The 19,059-nt window shown below is 43.6% G+C and overlaps 1 protein-coding gene across 6 annotated transcripts in view; it reads left to right on the top strand.

The window, feature by feature from the left end:
- CLSTN1 (calsyntenin 1) overlaps window positions 1-19,059 on the top strand; it is a 76,813-nt gene that overhangs the window by 33,112 nt on the left and 24,642 nt on the right. For 3 of the 6 annotated variants that reach the window (XM_043484615.1, XM_043484612.1, XM_043484611.1), the window contains exons 2-4: window positions 2,646-2,768; window positions 16,229-16,258; window positions 17,400-17,595. In XM_043484615.1, the coding sequence (XP_043340550.1) occupies window positions 2,646-2,768; window positions 16,229-16,258; window positions 17,400-17,595 (349 nt within the window). The remainder of the gene's footprint in view (window positions 1-2,645; window positions 2,769-16,228; window positions 16,259-17,399; window positions 17,596-19,059) is intronic. The other 3 variants (XM_043484613.1, XM_043484616.1, XM_043484614.1) reach the window with 1 other exon arrangement.

Below are 19,059 nucleotides of genomic sequence, written 5' to 3'. Positions count from 1 at the left end.
GGTGGCCAAAGTATTGGAGTTTCAGCTTCAGCATCAGTCCTTCCAATGAATATTCAGAACTAATTTCTTTTTGGATTGACTGGTTTGATATTCTTACAGTCCAAGGGACTCTCGAGTCTTCTCCAATACTATGGTTCAAAAGCATAAATTCTTCAATGCTCAGCTTTCTTTGTAGTCCCAACTCTCACATTCACACATGACTTCTGGAAAAACTGTAGCTTTGACTAGATGGACCTTTGTTGGCAAAGTAATTAATGTCTCTGCTTTTTAATATGCTGTCTAGGTTGGTCATAGCTTTTCTTCCAAGGAGCAAGCATCTTTTAATTTCGTGGCTGCACTCACCATCTCCAGTGATTTTAGAGCCCCCCCAAAAATAAAGTCTCTCACTGTTTCCATTGTTCCCCCATCACTGATTCAATGGACATGAATTTGAGATAGTGAAGAACAGGGAAGCCTGGCAGGCTGCGGTCCACGGGGTGGCAAAGAGTCAGACGTGACTTAGTGACCGAACAACAACAACATTCCTTTTAATCAGATCAGCTTCATGAGTCATTCCATGGTTAATCTATATCCTGAGGTTATAATGTGAATACTCAGAAAGTGAAAATAAGAGGAAAATGGAAAGGTTCCAACTGTGAGAGGAGCTCAAAATAGGCTGGTGGAGAGAGGAACCCAGGGAGGGGCTTTCCTCAACCACAGGAAAGTCTCAGCACAGACCCTCTGGGGGCCACAGCTGGGGAAAAATGAAATGGACAGAAACCACAAATACATTTTCTCAGGTCAGCAGGCTGTCAGAGAAGATGTTCTTACCCTAAACACGAAAGGAGCAGTGCTAGTACCCAATTGAGAAGGAAAAACGTCACTTCTCCAGTTGTCCACCCCAGCCCTGTGGGTTGTTGGGGATGGGGGTCCCGGCTTCACTGAAGAGGAAATTGAGGACTTCCCTGGTGGTGCAGTGGATGAGAATCCACCTACCAATGCAGGGGACATGGGTTTGATCCTTGGTCTAGGAAGATGCTAGCAACTCAGCTCGTGTGCCACAACTGCTGAGCCGTTGTGCTGCACGTACTGAAGCTCTTGTGCCTAGAGCTGGTGCTCTGCCTGCAGCAAGAGAAGCCAGTAAGTTCGAGTGCCACAACTAGAGAAAGTCCACGTGGAGCAATGAAGACCCAGGGCCACCAAAAGTAAATGTTTTAAAAAGGAAATTGAGATCAGGAAATCAGTTACGTGTTCCAGGTCACACAGCACATTATAGAGGGGTGCTGGACTCTGGGTCCAGGCCATCCTGATCCCAGAGCAGATTATTATTAGTATTTTTTAAAGCAGGTTTTTCTTGATCACTGTTTTCAGTCAGATTTTTCAGGAATTTTGCATATCATTTTCTTTTAATTCATTATATTTGTAATTTTATATTCATAAATCTTGTTTCACCCATTTGCTTTACATTTCTTTTTGTAATGCTAATTTTAAATAATACCGTTATTATCATAAAGAAATAACATTTAAAAAATTGAAGTATAGTTGATTTACAGTATTATGTTAGTTTCAGATGTAAGACAGAGTGATTCAGTATATTTATAGATTATATTCCGTTTAAAGTTATTTTCAAATAAGGGCTATGTTTTTCTGTGCTGTACAGTCTACCCTTGTTGCTTATGTATTTTATATGTAGTGGTTTGTATCTCTTTAAAAAAAGTTGTGGTTTTGGAGGTATAGTTGATTTATAATGTGTTTCTGGTATACAGCAAAGTGATTCTGTCTTTAAAAATATATGTATATATTTAAGAATATACTCTTAAATGTGGGCTTCCTTGGTGGCTCAGATGGTAAAGAATCTGCCTGACTTAGCACTCATGCAATTTGGGAGACCCGAGTTTAATCCCTAGGTCGGGAAGATCCCCTGGAGAAGGGAATGGCTACCCATTCCAGTATTCTTGTCTGAAGAATTCCATGGACAGAGGAGCCTGGTGGGTTGCTGTCTTTGGGGTCTTATATATACGTTCTCTCTCTCTCATATACACATACACATTATCTTTATTCTTTATATCTTTATCATATCTGTATATTCTTTTTCATATTCTTTTCCATCACTGATTCAGTAGACAGGAATTTGAGCAAATTTCAGGAGATAGTGAAGGACAGGAAAGCTTGGTGGGCTAATATAGTTCATGGGGTTGCATGACTTAGCAACTGATCAACAAACCCATGGTTTATTATAAGATTTTGAGTACAGTTCCCTGTGCTATACAGTAGGGCCTTGTTGTTTAGTTTATATCTTTTAATCCAAGAAATAACATTTTTATTTGTAACTCTTCTAGGATCGGCTGAAAACAGGTGGTATGAGTTGGTCTGTCATACTGTCCGTATAACCATCAATCTTTTTTCTTTCAGTTTCTAGAGCAGTTCATTTCTTACTTTTGGTTGCTTCGGGGGTTGGCCTCAGATAATTTCTGCATTTCTTTAGGAGTTCATCCCACTTGGGTCTTGTTACCAGACTGGGCCACAAAAAATAGCAGCTGGCCTTTCAGACTCATGAGGGTTTTTTGTTAATGATAACGGATGTATATTTTCAAAAGCCGTGGCGTTGAAAATAACGATTCTAACCTGGCCTATGTCCTTTCTCCTCCTCCTGTTTTTAAACACAGTCAACAAGCACAAGCCGTGGCTGGAGCCCACGTATCATGGCTTAGTTACGGAGAGCGACAGCACCGTGCTCCTCGACCCCCCTCTCATCGCCCTGGACAAAGACGCTCCTCTGCGCTTTGCAGGTACCAGCCTGTCCTTGTTCACTCCCTGTCGTGAGTCTGGGAAGCATTTCACGTGTCCCGTTTGGGTTGTTTCTGAGCCTTTCTGAGAATGTCTTGATAGCTAAGGGTTGTGTGTGGCCCCCACGTACCACAGGGGTACCTGACTGCCCTTGCAAAGCCTGTACTTGTTGAAAGGCAAAACATTTAATTGCCTCACTGTGTTCCTTGTCTTGGTGTAACCAGCGAGAGAGGATCCAGACCAGTGCGTCTCAAGCTTTTGTGTCTGTGCAGAGCACAGGATCGTGCTTAGAATGCAGGCTTGGATGCAGTGGTTCTGGGGGCACCTGCAGCCTTGCCTTCCTAACCTATTTCCTGGTGCTCCTGGTCTCTGAGCCACAAGGATCTGGGGCAGCGGTCCCTAAGCCTTTTGCACCAGGGACCAGGTTCCATGGAAGACAATTTTTCCACGGACTGTGGCAGGAGGTAAGGGATGGTTTGGGGATGATTCAAGCACATTATGTTTATAGAACACTGTATTTTTATTATTACATCGGCTCCACCTTAGATCTTCAGGCTTCAGAGTCCAGAAGTTGGGGGCCCCTGAAATAAGTGATTACAGCTCAAGATTTTCCTTGCACCACCTGGGTTTCAGTTACCTGAAGAGACTTGGTTGAGAATATTGAGCAGTCTTTTGTAAGTGATTTCATTTGGCTTAGATGTCACTTTCAGTAAATCTTTAGCTTGAGTTACTTTATAAGATTGTAAGCTCAGTGTTCACTGGGACAGATCGAGGGTTGCTGTGAAGTTCTGCTGCCTCAATGGCTTCCAGCAGCACTTTGCAAATCAGAACTGTTCCTGCTTTACGTCAAGGCCGTGGTCATGTCCTTAACAGGCAGAGAGGAGCAGGCTGCTTCTCCCTTTCTTTGCCTCAGCGTCAAAAGGGACATTGTGAAGTTAATTTTTAAAGAGTGGTTTTTGCCTGTTGTTTTTCCAGAACAAAATTTGTTTGTTCTGTTTGCCTCGAAACAAATGAGAAAAATTCAGTTAGCTCATATAGATCATTCCATACATTGAATTTACTACGGTAAATGGGGGACATGAATGCAAGGGTGTCTCTGAAGAGCTGTTTAAAAGCTGAATTTCTCTGCAAATCAAAACCGCAATGAGGTACCATTACACGCCAGTCAGGATGGCTGCTATCCAAAAGTCTACAAGCAATAAATGCTGGAGAGGGTGTGGAGAAAAGGGAACCTCTTACACTGTTGGTGGGAATGAAAACTAGTACAGCCACTATGGAGAACAGTGTGGAGATTTCTTAAAAAACTGGAAATAGAACTGCCATATGACCCAGCAATCCCACTTCTGGGCATACACACTGAGGAAACCAGATCTGAAAGAGACACGTGCACCCCAATGTTCATCGCAGCACTGTTTATAATAGCCAGGACATGGAAGCAACCTAGATGCCCATCAGCAGATGAATGGATAAGGAAGCTGTGGTACATATACACCATGGAATATTACTCAGCTGTTAAAAAGAATTCATTTGAATCAGTCCTAATGAGATGGATGAAACTGGAGCCCTTATTACAGAGTGAAGTAAGCCAGAAAGATAAAGAACATTACAGCATACTAACACATATATATGAATTTAGAAAGATGGTAACGATAACCCTATATGCAAAACAGAAAAAGAGACACAGATGTACAGAACAGACTTTTGACTCTGTGGGAGAAGGTGAGGGTGGGATGTTTTGAGAGAACAGCATGTATATTATCTATGGTGAAACAGATCACCAACCCAGGTGGGATGCATGAGACAAGTGCTCGGGCCTGGTGCACTGGGAAGACCCAGAGGAATCGGGTGGAGAGGGAGGTGGGAGGGGGGATCGGGATGGGGAATACGTGTAAATCTATGGCTGATTCATATCAATATATGACAAAACCCACTGAAATGTTGTGAAGTAATTAGCCTCCAACTAATAAAAAATAAAAAAAAAATTAAATAAATAAAAGCTTAATTTCTCTTCTTTCTGTTCAAGTGCCACATCCCATTTCCAGGGGAGTAACCTGAGAAGCAGCTTGTGCTATTGAGTCAGTGGTAGAGACAGACCTTCTTGATTAGTTTTACTCGTTTATTGGTTTTTAGAGAGAAATCCAATTAGATGTGTGGTAGGGGAAGTGCTCTGTGTTAGGAAGACACACACAGTCTCTTTCTGGTAGCCAAGGTGATTTTTTTTTTTTTGGTTGGTCCCCCCTCCTCTGATTTAAAATCATTTTTAGCATTGCCTATGGTTTCCTCTGTGCATCACTAAATTTTTGAGTATTTGCATAGACATATTTACACACACTTTGCATGCAACACCTTTGTTTATTATATACAGTTCCTCCTTGCGGGTGTGACGTTTCAGGGCCTTGTCAGTAACCTTACTAGGGTCATCTAGCTTATGTTCCTGAGGGTACTTGCATGTCTCTGACATCTGATTCATTTCAAGAAGCAATTGCAGTCAGGAGTTCTGGCATCTACTCCCCCAGACCTCTCTTTACCAATTCTCAGCTGTGCCCAGTCCTGTTGTTGGTGGAGCTCTGTCCCGTTATATCACTCATGGTGCATAACCCTTATAAAGCATTCAGTGTCCCGGGCACTGTTGTAAGTACTGTACAAATATGCATTTGTGTTTAATCCTCAAGCCTTTTGAGGTAAGTATACTTCTTGTCACCCCTTTTTAAAGAGAGGAAGCTGAAGTACAGGGCTGCTAACTTACCAGCTCTGGGTCACACGGCTTAGATGTGTTAGAGGCCAGATTCCAAGTCAGGCAGGATGGCTCTTAACTGTGCTGCTGTGTTAGGCAGCACAGAAAGTTACAGAGAACAGGAAGTAGGGAATGAAATGTACATTGAGTACTAACTTTGAAGTCATTTTATGTGTCACTGTTTTCTTGTTGAATTTAATTTTATTGTGTCATTTATTAAAACTTAATGTATTAAGCAACACCTAGAAAACCTACAAAAATAAGTGTTTTGTGGTTATGTAGGAATAATACAGAAAATATTGCTTTTATTTTTGGTGAAGAAAATCAGTTTTCTATAGTTTGAACGTGAAAGTCGCTCAGTTCTGTCCGACTCTTTGTGACCCCATGGACTATATAGTCCATGGAATTCTCCAGGCCAGAATACTAGAGTGGGTAGCCTTTCCTTTCTCCAGGGGATATAGTTTATTTCAACCTGAATAAAATGTGAATTTTGTTTAAAGTTCAGATACATTATTTTTGGTGGGCTCAAAATAGATTCTTATGGTAAATTCTCTTTTCAAAACTATTTATTACCCTCACAATTGAAGATAGGTTTTTTTGTCTTTATTATTTTTTGGTTTTGGTATATGGGTTTACTACTGGGGGAATAAAAATACCATTTTAATTGTGAAATTATTAAATGTAAGATTTATCTAAGTTTTTAGCTATTACATGCTCTGTGGCCCCTAATATAAGTTGTTAGTATTTGCGTAATTGTCTCTGGCTAAAATGTAAATGAGTATTGCCCAAAAAAAAAAAATCCTTGATGTATAGTCTTGAATGAAATAGTACTTACAAAGTTTTATGTTTTTAGAGATTCTCAGGTATTTTTTATTGATGTGCCAAAGTTATTTATTGGGATTTTTAAAAACTATATGGAGAAGCAGTGTAGAACCAAGTATAGTGGTAACTTGATTGCATTTGCCATAGTGGGCAGAAAAATATTTTCCTTCTGGAGATTTTCAGAGGGGAGCACAGTTGGTCTTACAGTCTTATTTTATTTTATTTTTTTTTTTTTTTTGTTTTTTTTTTTGTTTTTTTTTTTTTTTTATTAGTTGGAGGCTAATTACTTCACAACATTTCAGTGGGTTTTGTCATACATTGATATGAATCAGCCATAGATTTACACTTATTCCCCATCCCGATCCCCCCTCCCACCTCCCTCTTCACCCGACTCCTCTGGGTCTTCCCAGTGCACCAGGCCCGAGCACTTGTCTCATGCATCCCACCTGGGCTGGTGATCTGTTTCACCATAGATAGTATACATGCTGTTCTTTTGAAACATCCCACCCTCACATTCTCCCACAGAGTTCAAAAGTCTGTTCTGTATTTCTGTGTCTCTTTTTCTGTTTTGCCAGTCTTATTTTAAAAATGCAGTTCATTGGAGGAATAAACCTGCCTGACTTCAGACTCTACTACAAAGCCACAGTCATCAAGACAGTATGGTACTGGCACAAAGACAGAAATATAGATCAATGGAACAGAATAGAAAGCCCAGAGATAAATCCACGAAGCTATGGACACCTTATCTTTGACAAAGGAGGCAAGGATATACAATGGAAAAAAGACAACCTCTTTAACAAGTGGTGCTGGGAAAACTGGTCAACCACTTGTAAAAGAATGAAACTAGAACACTTTCTAACACCATACACAAGAATAAACTCAAAATGGATTAAAGATCTAAATGTAAGACCAGAAACTATAAAACTCCTAGAGGAGAACATAGGCAAAACACTCTCCGACATAAATCACAGCAAGATCCTCTATGACCCACCTCCCAGAATATTGGAAATAAAAGCAAAAATAAACAAATGGGACCTAATGAAACTTAAAAGCTTTTGCACTACAAAGGAAACTATAAGTAAGGTGAAAAGACAGCCTCAGATTGGGAGAAAATAATAGCAAATGAAGAAACAGACAAAGGATTAATCTCAAAAATATACAAGCAACTCCTGCAGCTCAATTCCAGAAAAATAAATGACCCAATCAAAAAATGGGCCAAAGAACTAAACAGACATTTCTCCAAAGAAGACATACAGATGGCTAACAAACACATGAAAAGATGCTCAACATCACTCATTATCAGAGAAATGCAAATCAAAACCACAATGAGGTACCATTACACGCCAGTCAGGATGGCTGCTATCCAAAAGTCTACAAGCAATAAATGCTGGAGAGGTGTGGAGAAAAGGGAACCCTCTTACACTGTTGGTGGGAATGCAAACTAGTACAGCCGCTATGGAAAACAGTGTGGAGATTTCTTAAAAAACTGGAAATAGAACTGCCATATGACCCAGCAATCCCACTTCTGGGCATACACACTGAGGAAACCAGATCTGAAAGAGACACGTGCACCCCAATGTTCATCGCAGCACTGTTTATAATAGCCAGGACATGGAAGCAACCTAGATGCCCATCAGCAGATGAGTGGATAAGGAAGCTGTGGTACATATACACCATGGAATATTACTCAGCCATTAAAAAGAATTCATTTGAATCAGTCCTAATGAGATGGATGAAACTGGAGCCCATTATACAGAGTGAAGTAAGCCAGAAAGATAAAGAACATTACAGCATACTAACACATATATATGGAATTTAGAAAGATGGTAATGATAACCCTATATGCAAAACAGAAAAAGAGACACAGATGTACAGAACAGACTTTTGACTCTGTGGGAGAAGGCGAGGGTGGGATGTTTCGAGAGAACAGCATGTATACTATCTATGGTGAAACAGATCACCAGCCCAGGTGGGATGCATGAGACAAGTGCTCGGCCCTGGTGCACTGGGAAGACCCAGAGGAATCGGGTGGAGAGGGAGGTGGGAGGGGGGATCGGGATGGGGAATACGTGTAAATCTATGGCTGATTCATATCAATGTATGACCAAAAATAAATAAATAAATAAATAAAAATTTAAAAAAAAGAAAAAAAAAGAAAATAATAAAAAAAAATGCAGTTCATATACCATAATGTATACAGTTTTTAAAGTATACAGTTCACTGGTTTTTAGTGTGTTCATAAGATTGTTCTACCATCAGCCACTATCTAATTCTACAACATTTCATCTCCCAAAAAGAAACCCTTGCCTCTGTTAGCAGTCACTCCCCTTGGCAGCCGCTAGTCTATTACGTGTCTTTGGATTTGCCTGTATTCTGGATATTTCACACAAGAACAACAGGTGGCTTTTTGTGACTAGCGTCTTTCACTTAGCATGATGATCTGGGGGTTCACCCACGTTGTGGCATGTCCCTTGTTCCTTATTATTGCCAAATAATATTTCAGTGTATGGATGGACCACATTTTGTTTATTCATCCATCGGTAATGGGCATCAGAATCGTTTGCACTTTGTGGCCACTGTGAGTAGTGATACTGTGAACATCCGTGTACAAGTCTCTGTGTGGATGTTCAGTGCTCTCGATTATACACCCAGGGGTGGAAATGGTGCTCATCTACTCTTCCTGAAGCATAGTCCTCTTCCTACCGAAGTGAGTAGCTGCACAACCCAGGGAAGGGACCTCCTCTCTCCCTCCCTCTTCTGTTACCATGATTCCCATCCAATTCCCATCCAGCTGCTACGCAGAACACTGCCCCCACTGGGCTGTAGCAGACAGGTGCATAAGGAACACAAATCCTGGAGCCTATTGCTTGAATCCTGGATGTGAGACTCGTTGGCTGTGTGGCTTTGGGCAAATTACTTAACATCTCTGAGCCTCAGTCTCATCATTGGTAACATGAAGATAATATCATATACCTTATAGGGTTTGGAGAATATTAGCTTATTTATTTATAAATATGAAGAGCTTAAAACAATGCCTGGTATGTAATAAGTGCTATTTTCAGTGTTCGCTGCTGCTGTTGGGAATCTTTGAAAAAAAGCTTTTTTTCACATAACATTACATGAGAACTGTTTTCCATCTTTCTCTAGTAGTCTTAGTAGTATTCCATTTTCTCACTGACTTTCTTAAATGGGTAGAGCAGAGGACAGGTCTGGAGCCTTATCTTGATCTTAGGTTGCAGTTGGTGGTGACGTTGAGTTTAATTTAGCGTCACGATGGTGGTGGCAGGAACCGCAGCTGACATTCATTGAGCTCCCTTCAGTGTGGCACAGGGTGTTCTCTGGCGCTGCATGGTTCCTTTGATTCCTTCCAGCAGTCTCATGGGGTAGAGACTGTCATGCCCCCATTTTCCAGATGAGGAAACAGAGGCTTAGAGCACATCTGTCAGCGGCATGACTACCAGGTTCTCCGTGTGATCCCTGATCCCTTAACAAGCCCCCGGGACTAGTTGGTGTTTGGGTTTTTGTTTAGATTTGTTTTATTTTTAATTTTTGGTCATGCTTCACAGAATGCAGGATCTTAGTTCCCTGACCAGGGATAGAACCTGTGCCTCCTGAAGTGGAAGCACACAGTCTTAATCCCTGGACCACCAGAGAAGTCCCTGGGACTAGTCAATGATCTGTAAATTCTGATAGAAGGACCGAATGAGTTTGCCTGAGATCACACAGCCCACAAATGACAGCTCAGCCTTTGAACCAGGCAGCCTGACCCCATTGTGATTCTTAGCTTCACCAGGTCGGCTCTCACGACACTGACTTTATGACATGGTGAACATTCTGGTCCACGGTCTTGATCCCATCACAGGGCCTGTGTGTGGGTAACCGCCAGAGATGACTTGTCTAAGCTCCTAAATACCCGTGAAATGTGGGAAGCCTGGTCACTGAAGTGTGTTGTAATTTGTCACTCATCAGACGATCATGTGAAATACACAGTTTGGCCCACATTGTTTTCTTGGGGTAAGACTAGGCAAGTAAAGTCTTGGTTATTGGTCAAGCATTTTAGAAAATGAAAACCACGCCATTCAGTTCAGCCCCTTTTCTTTAATCTGCTAAAAGCCCAAGTAGAGTTGGGGATAAAACATGTAGTGTGCATTGCATGTATTTAATGGGCAGTTACAGGCTGGAGCCACTTTATCAGCCACATTCTTGCTGTTTTTACGGTGACATCTTTGACCCCATTGAGTTGCCTGAATTGGGAGCTGAGCACTTCTGTGTGCATGCATAGTTGTGTCCAACTCTTTGTGATCCCATAGACTGTAGCCCACCAGGCTCCTCTGTCCGTGGGATTTCTCAGGTAAGAATACTGAAGTGGGTTGCCATTTCCTCCTCCAGGGGATCTTCCCAACCCAGAGATCCAACCTGAATTTTTTGCATTTCCTGCATTGACCAGTGGATTCTTTACACCCTGCCACCTAGGAAGCCCTGCATCCACTCTTCCCTCACCTTTTTTGAAGCTCTTCCCCTTCATACGTGGTTACAGAAGCATTCTTTTTCCTGCCTTCCTAGTCTGAGTACAGATATTTTACAAGATTAAACAATAATGAATGGAGTCCAAAAGAAATTTCAGGGCAAAGAACAGGAGCTTTACTTTTATTGACATTTAATTAGAACTGGCTCACATCTGTGCTACTTTTCTCCATATTCTGTGTAATTCTCATGACTCACATGCCCTGAGGGTGGCCCATGGGCTTCACCATCACACACCTCCACCCAGTTTTGCTTTGTCAGCACATGCAGCTGGGCTGGGACTATGTTTGCAACCGTGAGTTGGATATATTAGGTTAAGCCACATGAAAATGCCATTTTTGTCTGAAAATGTCAAAATATGTGAAAAATCGGAATGTCAGAAACCTGTGTAACTCAGCCTAGTGCAAGGCAGTAATCGGTTGAGTAGCAGTTTTAAATAAACAAGGAATGGTTTGAGATCAATAATCATTAAATATTAGGTAGCTTTGCTAGGCCTCCCAGAGAATGCAAAAAAGCATTTTTCAGATCACTGATCTTCTAGGTGGGAAGGTGAGACCAGCATCGTCCAAGAGTTAAGCAGGGGTGCCTGGACATCTGTGGGTCATTGTCAAGTGAGAGAGGCAGCACTGGGTGGACTAGAGTTCATGAAAAGATAAGGACGTGATTTCCGAAGGCAGAGTTGAGCTCCTGCCAAGGATGGGAAGGATGTACATGGTTGGGCAGTGATGGGCAGTGGGGAGGATGGAACAGAGGTGGGAGCTGGCAGGGGTCCCAAAGAGGTGGGTTAAGAGTCAGCCCGTTTGGTGTGTCGGAGGAGCAGAGGGTTGGAAATGAGCCCAGAGCTGCATGGTTTCTGTTGCCAGGCTGAGTAGACAGGATGTCACCTCGCCCGTGGTTTCTAGTACTGCATCCAGATCGTCCTGGGGCACATCCGTCAGGTTCCCCTGTCTGCTCTTGCCCAGTTGAGTCTGTACTTGTAGGAGCACAGCTTAGAAATTTATAACCAGCTGGTGAGGTTCGGAAACCACTGATGGGCCAATCTCTCAAGTACGGATTGCAGCCTGTCAGCATTGGAGCCTCCTGGCAGCACTTGTTAGAAATGCAGATGACAGGGCTTTGCCCCAGAGCTGCTGAATCTGACTTTCTGGGAAGGGGGCTTGGCAAAGGACTCGTTCAGCAAGTTTCTGGGGCAGTTTCTGGCGCACTGGAATGTGAGAGCCACCACAGTCGTCTGGGGAAGGCATCGCCCTCGGCTTGCTGTGCCTGGGCCATCAGGGCCTAACCCTTGGGCGTGTGCTCTTCGTTACTGTACATCTGAGGTACCTCAAAAAACTGTTTTGATTAGAGCCACACGTGGGCTGGTTCCAGAAACTAGCCTGGACCAGTAAGCAAGGAATTCAAAAGTCGCCATAAGTAAGAGTCAGCCGGATATCTAGCTGGTGGGCAAGGGTACCAAGGCCAGGGAGAGAGAAGTGGGTCAGGGAGGAGATGTGGATTAGCAGGGACGTTGCAGTGGACACTTGCTGCTCAGAAAATGTCAGTTTTCCTTCAGCAGCCCCTGGTCTCCTTCCGTTGGGTCCAGGTTGGTAGGTCTGCAATCTGTTACCCTGCTTCCCCAGCCAAGCACAGGCATGACCCAGGCCAGGCCGACAGACGCTCTCACGGGATGTGAATGTCCAGCAGAGGGACAGGTACTGATACCAGCTGTGGGCATGGCCCTTCTGTCCAGGCCTTCTTGCTGTGGAACTGTGGGGCTCCTCTTCGCTGGTCTCGAGCCGCCTTGGTTTCTGACCGTCTCCAAGTCCCTGTCTCTGGCTTGCAGTCAATTCTATGAGCTCCCGATGGCTCTTCAGTGAAGGCCCTGTTGCTGAGTTGGCTGGAGTGGATTTCTGTCGCACCAGAGAACCGGAAGTATCCGAGCCGGTGCTGGTGACCTCCACTGGGGCTGCAGCAGGAGGGCAGGACAGCGCCAGACCTGGAGGGGCTGCAGGAAGAGCTCCAGAGACACCCTCTCTTGTCTGGGGAAGAGCTTGAACTAAGATTTGGAAGAAGACTGAGAAAGAATGCAGGCCAACTGGAAGCCAAAAGGGCCGATGCAGAAAGTGAGGGCTCAGCACTGTCAGATGAGAACTGGACACGGCCAGAGAGAGAGAAGTGAGAGCTCGGCTCTGCTGGGGTCATCCATTGTTATAGCTTTCTGTTTTGCTTTTTAAAAATTCTTTACTATAGTTCCTTTTGATTATTTAAGACGTTCTTAGGGGAATGAAGAGTGGAGAGAGACGGGAGGTTTTGTCCATTCCGAGGCCAGCAGGGCTAGAGGGGTCGGTTGTCCAGGGACCCCAGTAGGGGATTTCAGACGTGATGAGAGCAGAGCTGTAGGTTTACCTAGCAGAGCAGTGGTTGCTCAGTCGTGTCCCACTCTTTGCAGCTTCATGGACTGTAGCCCATCAGGTTCCTCCTCTGTCCGTGGAATTTTCCAGGCAAGAATAGTGGAGCGGGTTGGCATTTCCTTCTCCAGGGGATCTTCCTAACCTGGGGATCGAACCCACATCTCTTACGTCTCCTGCATTCATTGGCAAGTGGATTCTTTACCACTCACACCACCTGGGAGGCCCAGAGCAATAGTACATGGTCTGGATTGAGTGGGAAGGAACAGGGCAGAAAGGAAGTAGAATACAAGAGCTGATTTTGAGATGTCCTTCTTTGGCAAGGCTGAGAGATGCCTAAGTCTGTCCTCTCCTCCCAGCCTGGTAGCATGAAGCGGGCAGTTTATAGCTTCTAGCAGACAGCTCCATTCCTCCTCGTGGTCCCATGGTCCGAAGTAGGCTCAAGGACAGTGCTTGACTGAGTGTCTTTATTTTTTTTTAAGCTGTGCCAGCTCTTGGCTGTGGGAGGTGGGATCTTGGTTACAGGAGGTGGGATCTTGGTTGCAGCATGTGAGATCTACTTCTCTGACCAGGGATGGAACCCAGGCTCCCTGCACTGTGAGTGCAGAGTCTCAGCCAGTAGACCACCAGGGACGTCCCTGGTGATTGTCTTTGAACTTTTACTCAGCATTGCACTGTGTAGGCAGCATCACCCAGGTCAGAGGCTTCATCTGAGCTTTTAAACCTCACTTCCCTATGCAGTGGCCTTGTTGGGAAAGCCTTGTCACTCACTGTGAGTGATGTAGGATGCCTCACCGTTTTCTCTTTAGAACAGCAGACTCCCAAGTCAAAAAAAAACAAAAAACAAAAAATGAGATGTTATTATACCACTGAATTAAAGCTGGGCAACTTGACATGTCTTAATATATATCCCACTCTATTAGTTACACCCCAAAAGTGCAAACATAGTCAAGCTAATTACCACATTCTGGAAAACAGTTGGACACAGCTGGTACCCAGCAGTTTCTGCTCATGGTGTATTAAAGAGCAGTGATCAGCCAGTCTTTCTCTAAAAGGCTGGCAGTGAGGATTTGAGCGTTTGCAGTCCATGGGGGGATGGTCTCTTTGGCAGTGACCCAGCTGTACCACTGTGGGGGAGAGGCAGGGGAAAGAAGCCCGAGACAAGACATTAGCAGGTCTATGTTTTATGCGTCCTGATAAAACATTGCTTATGGACACTGACATTTGAATTTCCTATCATTATCTTGTGTCATGAAATAACACACAGAAACCATCTTCAGCTCGCAGGCCACTCAGAAGTACGCACTGGCTGGACTTGGCCTGCTGGTTTGCCTGCCCCCTGCTCTGAGCAGCGCTGTCCAGTAGAGCTTGCAGTGTGATGGAATGTTCATGTCTACATCTCTATTGAATAGTTGGTATTCATGTGTGGCTCTTGAGCACTTGAAATGCAGCCAGTGCAACTGAGGAACTGAGTTTTTATTATTATGCACTTAAAAAATTTTTTAAAATTATTATTATTTTAATAAATAAAAAGTATTCATTTATTTGGCTGTGCTGGGTCTTCATAGCTCCTCAGGCTTTTCTCTAGTTGTAGCGAGCTAGGACTACTCTCTAGCTGTGGTGTATGGCTTTCTCATTGCCGGGGACTCCTCTTGTTTCAGAGCGTGGGCTGTGAGGTACGCAGGCTTCAGTGGTTGTGGTTTCTGGGCTCTACACAGGCTCAGTAGTTGTGGCTCCTGGGCTAGGTTGCTCCGAGGCATGTGAGGTCTTCCTGGTTCGGGGATTGAACCAGCGTCTCCTGCGCTCGCAGGCAGATTCTTATCCATTGAGCTACCAGGGAAGCCCAGTATTATGCACTTTTAATATGAATTTCAGTTCAATTTTAAGCAGCCCCGCGTGGCTAGTGGCTTGAGCCTTGTTCACACAGCAGAGCACTGGAATTCTAGTGTGTTCACACAATGGGAAATCATTACAGCGACAACCAGTGTTTGTGGAGGGCTTTCTTTATGCTGGGCAATGTTTTAAGCCCTTAGGTTTTAACTCACTAGCTTCTAACTGTGTGTGCTAGTGAGAGTGAATGAACTCTGTAACTGCAGGTGCCAGCAAAGATAAATACATTTCAGATGCACACGGCTGGAAAAGGTGGAGTGAAAAATCAAGGCACAAGAATCGCGCGTCACAAACACAATGAAACAATACTGTTCAGGGATATACATTAAGAAAAAAAGGAAACTGAGGCTGGGTAACCTTCTGGTTTCTCCGGCGAGGTCTCACTGAGTCTGGGGCAAGGTACCTCTGACCCCCTCGTTTCTGCTCTCTAGTGGGTCTTAGGGGGAGGTGAGCAGGATTTATACTGACTCGGAAGAACAGGTGTTTCAGGAAGTGAAAACCATGATCACGGTAGCATCGCTACAGTTAGCACTGAATCTGGTTTCAGTTCACATTTAAGCAGATGTTCCATGAGAAAAGGTCTCTGTATGGATATGGGTTACCTTGGTTGGGTTCCTTAGATGAGAAAACATTGTTCTTTATTCAGGCCAAGAACAAAGGGGTTGAAATAAAACCCTTCCCTCCCACTGTTTCCTTAAGTCCAGTGATGAGTTGAATGTTACCAGTATCCAGCCACCAAAAACTTGGCTTCAAGATGAAAATCTGAAAACTAGAAAACAGCGAGTAGACTGACTTAGGCACTGTTACCATTCAAGTATTCCTGAAAAGAGAGAGCCCCATGGCCCCTGTGGGTGTGAGGAGACTTTACAGCAGTATTTCATCCCTAGGCTAGTTCCTCTGTGGTAAGTGGCTGCAAAGAGACATTTTGTCCTTGAAGGTTCAGTTTTGCTCTAACAATTTTAGCCACTGGCTACTGAGTGTATTGTTAAATGATGTCAAGCTTTTCTATGTAATATGTGCATCTTTGACTTTTTTTTTTTTTCTTATTGTTTCGAGTTCGTTCTTTCCTGTATTACTGACATGGGTTTATCTTTTCTCCCTTTAGAGAGTTTTGAGGTGACAGTCACCAAAGAAGGTGATAAAGGGTTCTTTCTATCCCTCTTATGAACATTAACCCACTAACTATGTTTATGAAATTGGGAATCAGCCCTCAAACAGAAGAAACTGTCATGCTCTTTTCCCCCTATTTATTCTCCCACTTTGTTTCTATTTTTTAAGTCTATTGATGGAAATTGTATGTAACCAAACCCTTGGTTAGAAATATCTGGAAATCAGACATCCATTTGAACTATATGGATAATCCTATTCTTTTTTAAAAAATTGGATCTGAGAGATTCACTATGTAACCATTTTCTGCTTGTTGTAATTTTGGAAGTTTTGTTTTTACATGCATCAGAATGTTTATGTGTGTTCTCCCCTGGGCCAGAATGGAGACCTACGCTTTAACTCCCAGTGAAGCTCATAAACGAACTTGGGTGCACTTCCACTCCCAGGCAGGCTTTTTCTTCAGGTCTGATAGGACACAGTCCAAAACCAAGGGCAGTCTAGCACATCCCTCCCCAGAATGGAGACAATATCTCAATCGTAGATGGTAGCTGTTGAAATGGATGCCTGAAAAGTTGGTATTTCTACCTTTTTCTCATTTAGTAGTTTGCTTTGATTCCCTAATTTTAGCCAGGCTCATTGCACAGGAAGACTTGTTTCTTAGATTTTTTTTTTTTTTTTTGGACAGACCTTCTGTAATTCTGGTGCTGAACCTATGCCTCACGCTTCTTCCTTTCTCAACACTTAACTGTGCCTTTTAGCCTCCTCTCTGGTCCAAATCAAAACCACGGCCCGGCCCTCCCAGGTCCCTGGGCAGCTCCTCTGTGTTACCAGGCCTTGGCTTTTTGCTAATGAAACTACTTGACCCCGGAGCTCTCCTAAGTACTCCTGTGAAATGCCTGTCTATGTTTTCTCTTTCTCTCTTTTGTATTCCTGCATGAATGGATGCAAAGTTAAACAAGTTGCTTGGAAAGCCAGAACATGCTTCTTTTTACTAAAGCCCCCAGAACTTACCCCCTGTGAAAGCACAAGCGCCCTCGCTTTGTCCACAGACCCTCCCCCCCAACCCCTGGCTGCCGAATTGTTGTTGTTTATTTTCTTTAGGGGAGGAGGGGAGCGCACCCTGGGTTTGTGTGGCAGAAATCCTAACCCATGCCGCTTTGACTCCCCAGGTGAGATTTGTGGATTTAAGGTTCACGGACAGAATGTGCCCTTTGATGCAGTGGTGGTGGATAAATCCACTGGCGAGGGGGTCATTCGCTCCACGGAGAAGCTGGACTGCGAGCTTCAGAAGGACTACACGTTCACCATCCAGGCCTATGACTGCGGGAGGGGGCCAGACGGGGCCAACGTGAAAAAATCTCATAAGTGAGTGAGTGGGACAGAGTGTGTGTGTGTGTAAGGAAAACGGTGACTGTTGCCACTGTCCCAAAACTTACTGCTTTTGTTTGTTTGCTTTTAAAATATTTATTTATTTGGCTTTGCCAGGTCTTAGCTGTGGCATGCTAACCCTTAGTGTGGCATGTAGGATCTGGTTCCCTGACCAGGGATTGAACCCCGGCTCCCTGCATTGTGAGCGCAGAGTCTTAGCCACTGTACTGCCAAGGAAGTCCCACGACTTCCAGTTTTGAAACACAAGGCAGAGGATAGTTTCTGATTGTCCCCATTGAGATTGTCAGCTCTTTGAGGGCAGGAATCCTGTGTGTTTACCCTTGTGTATGGCTCCCAGCAAGTGTTTGATACTTGTTAGATGTTGAGTAAATGAATGAGTAATTTTATTCTACCAGGTACTCTAGTAAAAATACTAGGGCCTTCCATTGAAAATTCAACAAGCCCACTTTTCCTGGAGGAAGATATTCTTTTGTTATGTTTATATATATATTTTTTCCATAAATTTTAATTTCCATAAATTTCAAATGCATGAAATGCATTTGAGCCGGTGAAAGAAAGCTTACTTCTGCCCCCAATCCTGGGTGTATTCACATGCTTCCTACCAGTTGAGAACTACTGGTGTCGTGGAGACGATTGGACAAGACCTAGATTTAGTCTTTTTCTAGGGTCTTTTCTCCACCATTTACTAGTCCCTCGGCATTAGGCAAATTTAACTTTTCCAAGTATCAGTTTCTACTTACTGTATTGGTTAAAGAAAGAAGCTCCGTGGGTGAGGTGATGTCACATATCCCATTGTGAGGGTCAGGCTGGACAGGTACCATTGGGGTGGGGAGGGTCTCGGTGAATAGTTGGAGTGCTGTATGCCAGTGAATCATGCCTCATCCTTTTTACAAAGTGCGATGTTACTGTTTTCCTTGACAAAGACCTTGTTTCAGTCAGGGACCTTGTCTGTCAGAAACATGCCCTGGTCAAGTAGCACTTGAGACTGATGGTTTTCAGTAGCTTGGTCTGATGATGGCTTAGTTTTCTTGTGCCCACACTGGGGAGACGGAATGTGGTTGATGAGGGAGGGCAAGTTGAAGTCTTTCATTTGTTGGTCAGTGGTGGATGATATCCCAGCAGTGGTTTACTGATGCTCTCTGTTCCTTTTAAGCAGGATAAAACTTGTTTTAATGCTCATAATTTCCCATTTTCTATCTCTGCTTTTTACCTCTACTTCCTAATTTTTTTTTTCCAGATTTTGTAACAAAATACTTTTAACTTCCTGGGTTGAGCACAAACAGATATCTGGTATATAGTTACCTCCCTTGTGTGTGCCCTGCCTACATTGTCAAGAAAATCCCAAATCTCTCTGTTTTGTGTTTTTTGACTGCTCCATGCAGTGTACGGGATCTTAGTTCCCCAACCAGGGATTGAACCTGTGCTGCCTGCATTGAAAGC

The sequence above is a fragment of the Cervus canadensis genome, chromosome 13 (genome assembly GCF_019320065.1).
Source record: "Cervus canadensis isolate Bull #8, Minnesota chromosome 13, ASM1932006v1, whole genome shotgun sequence".
In the NCBI taxonomy this organism is placed as follows: Eukaryota; Metazoa; Chordata; class Mammalia; order Artiodactyla; family Cervidae; genus Cervus; species Cervus canadensis.
Note: the sequence above shows the minus strand (reverse complement) of the source record. Positions and strands in the feature narration are given on the sequence as shown.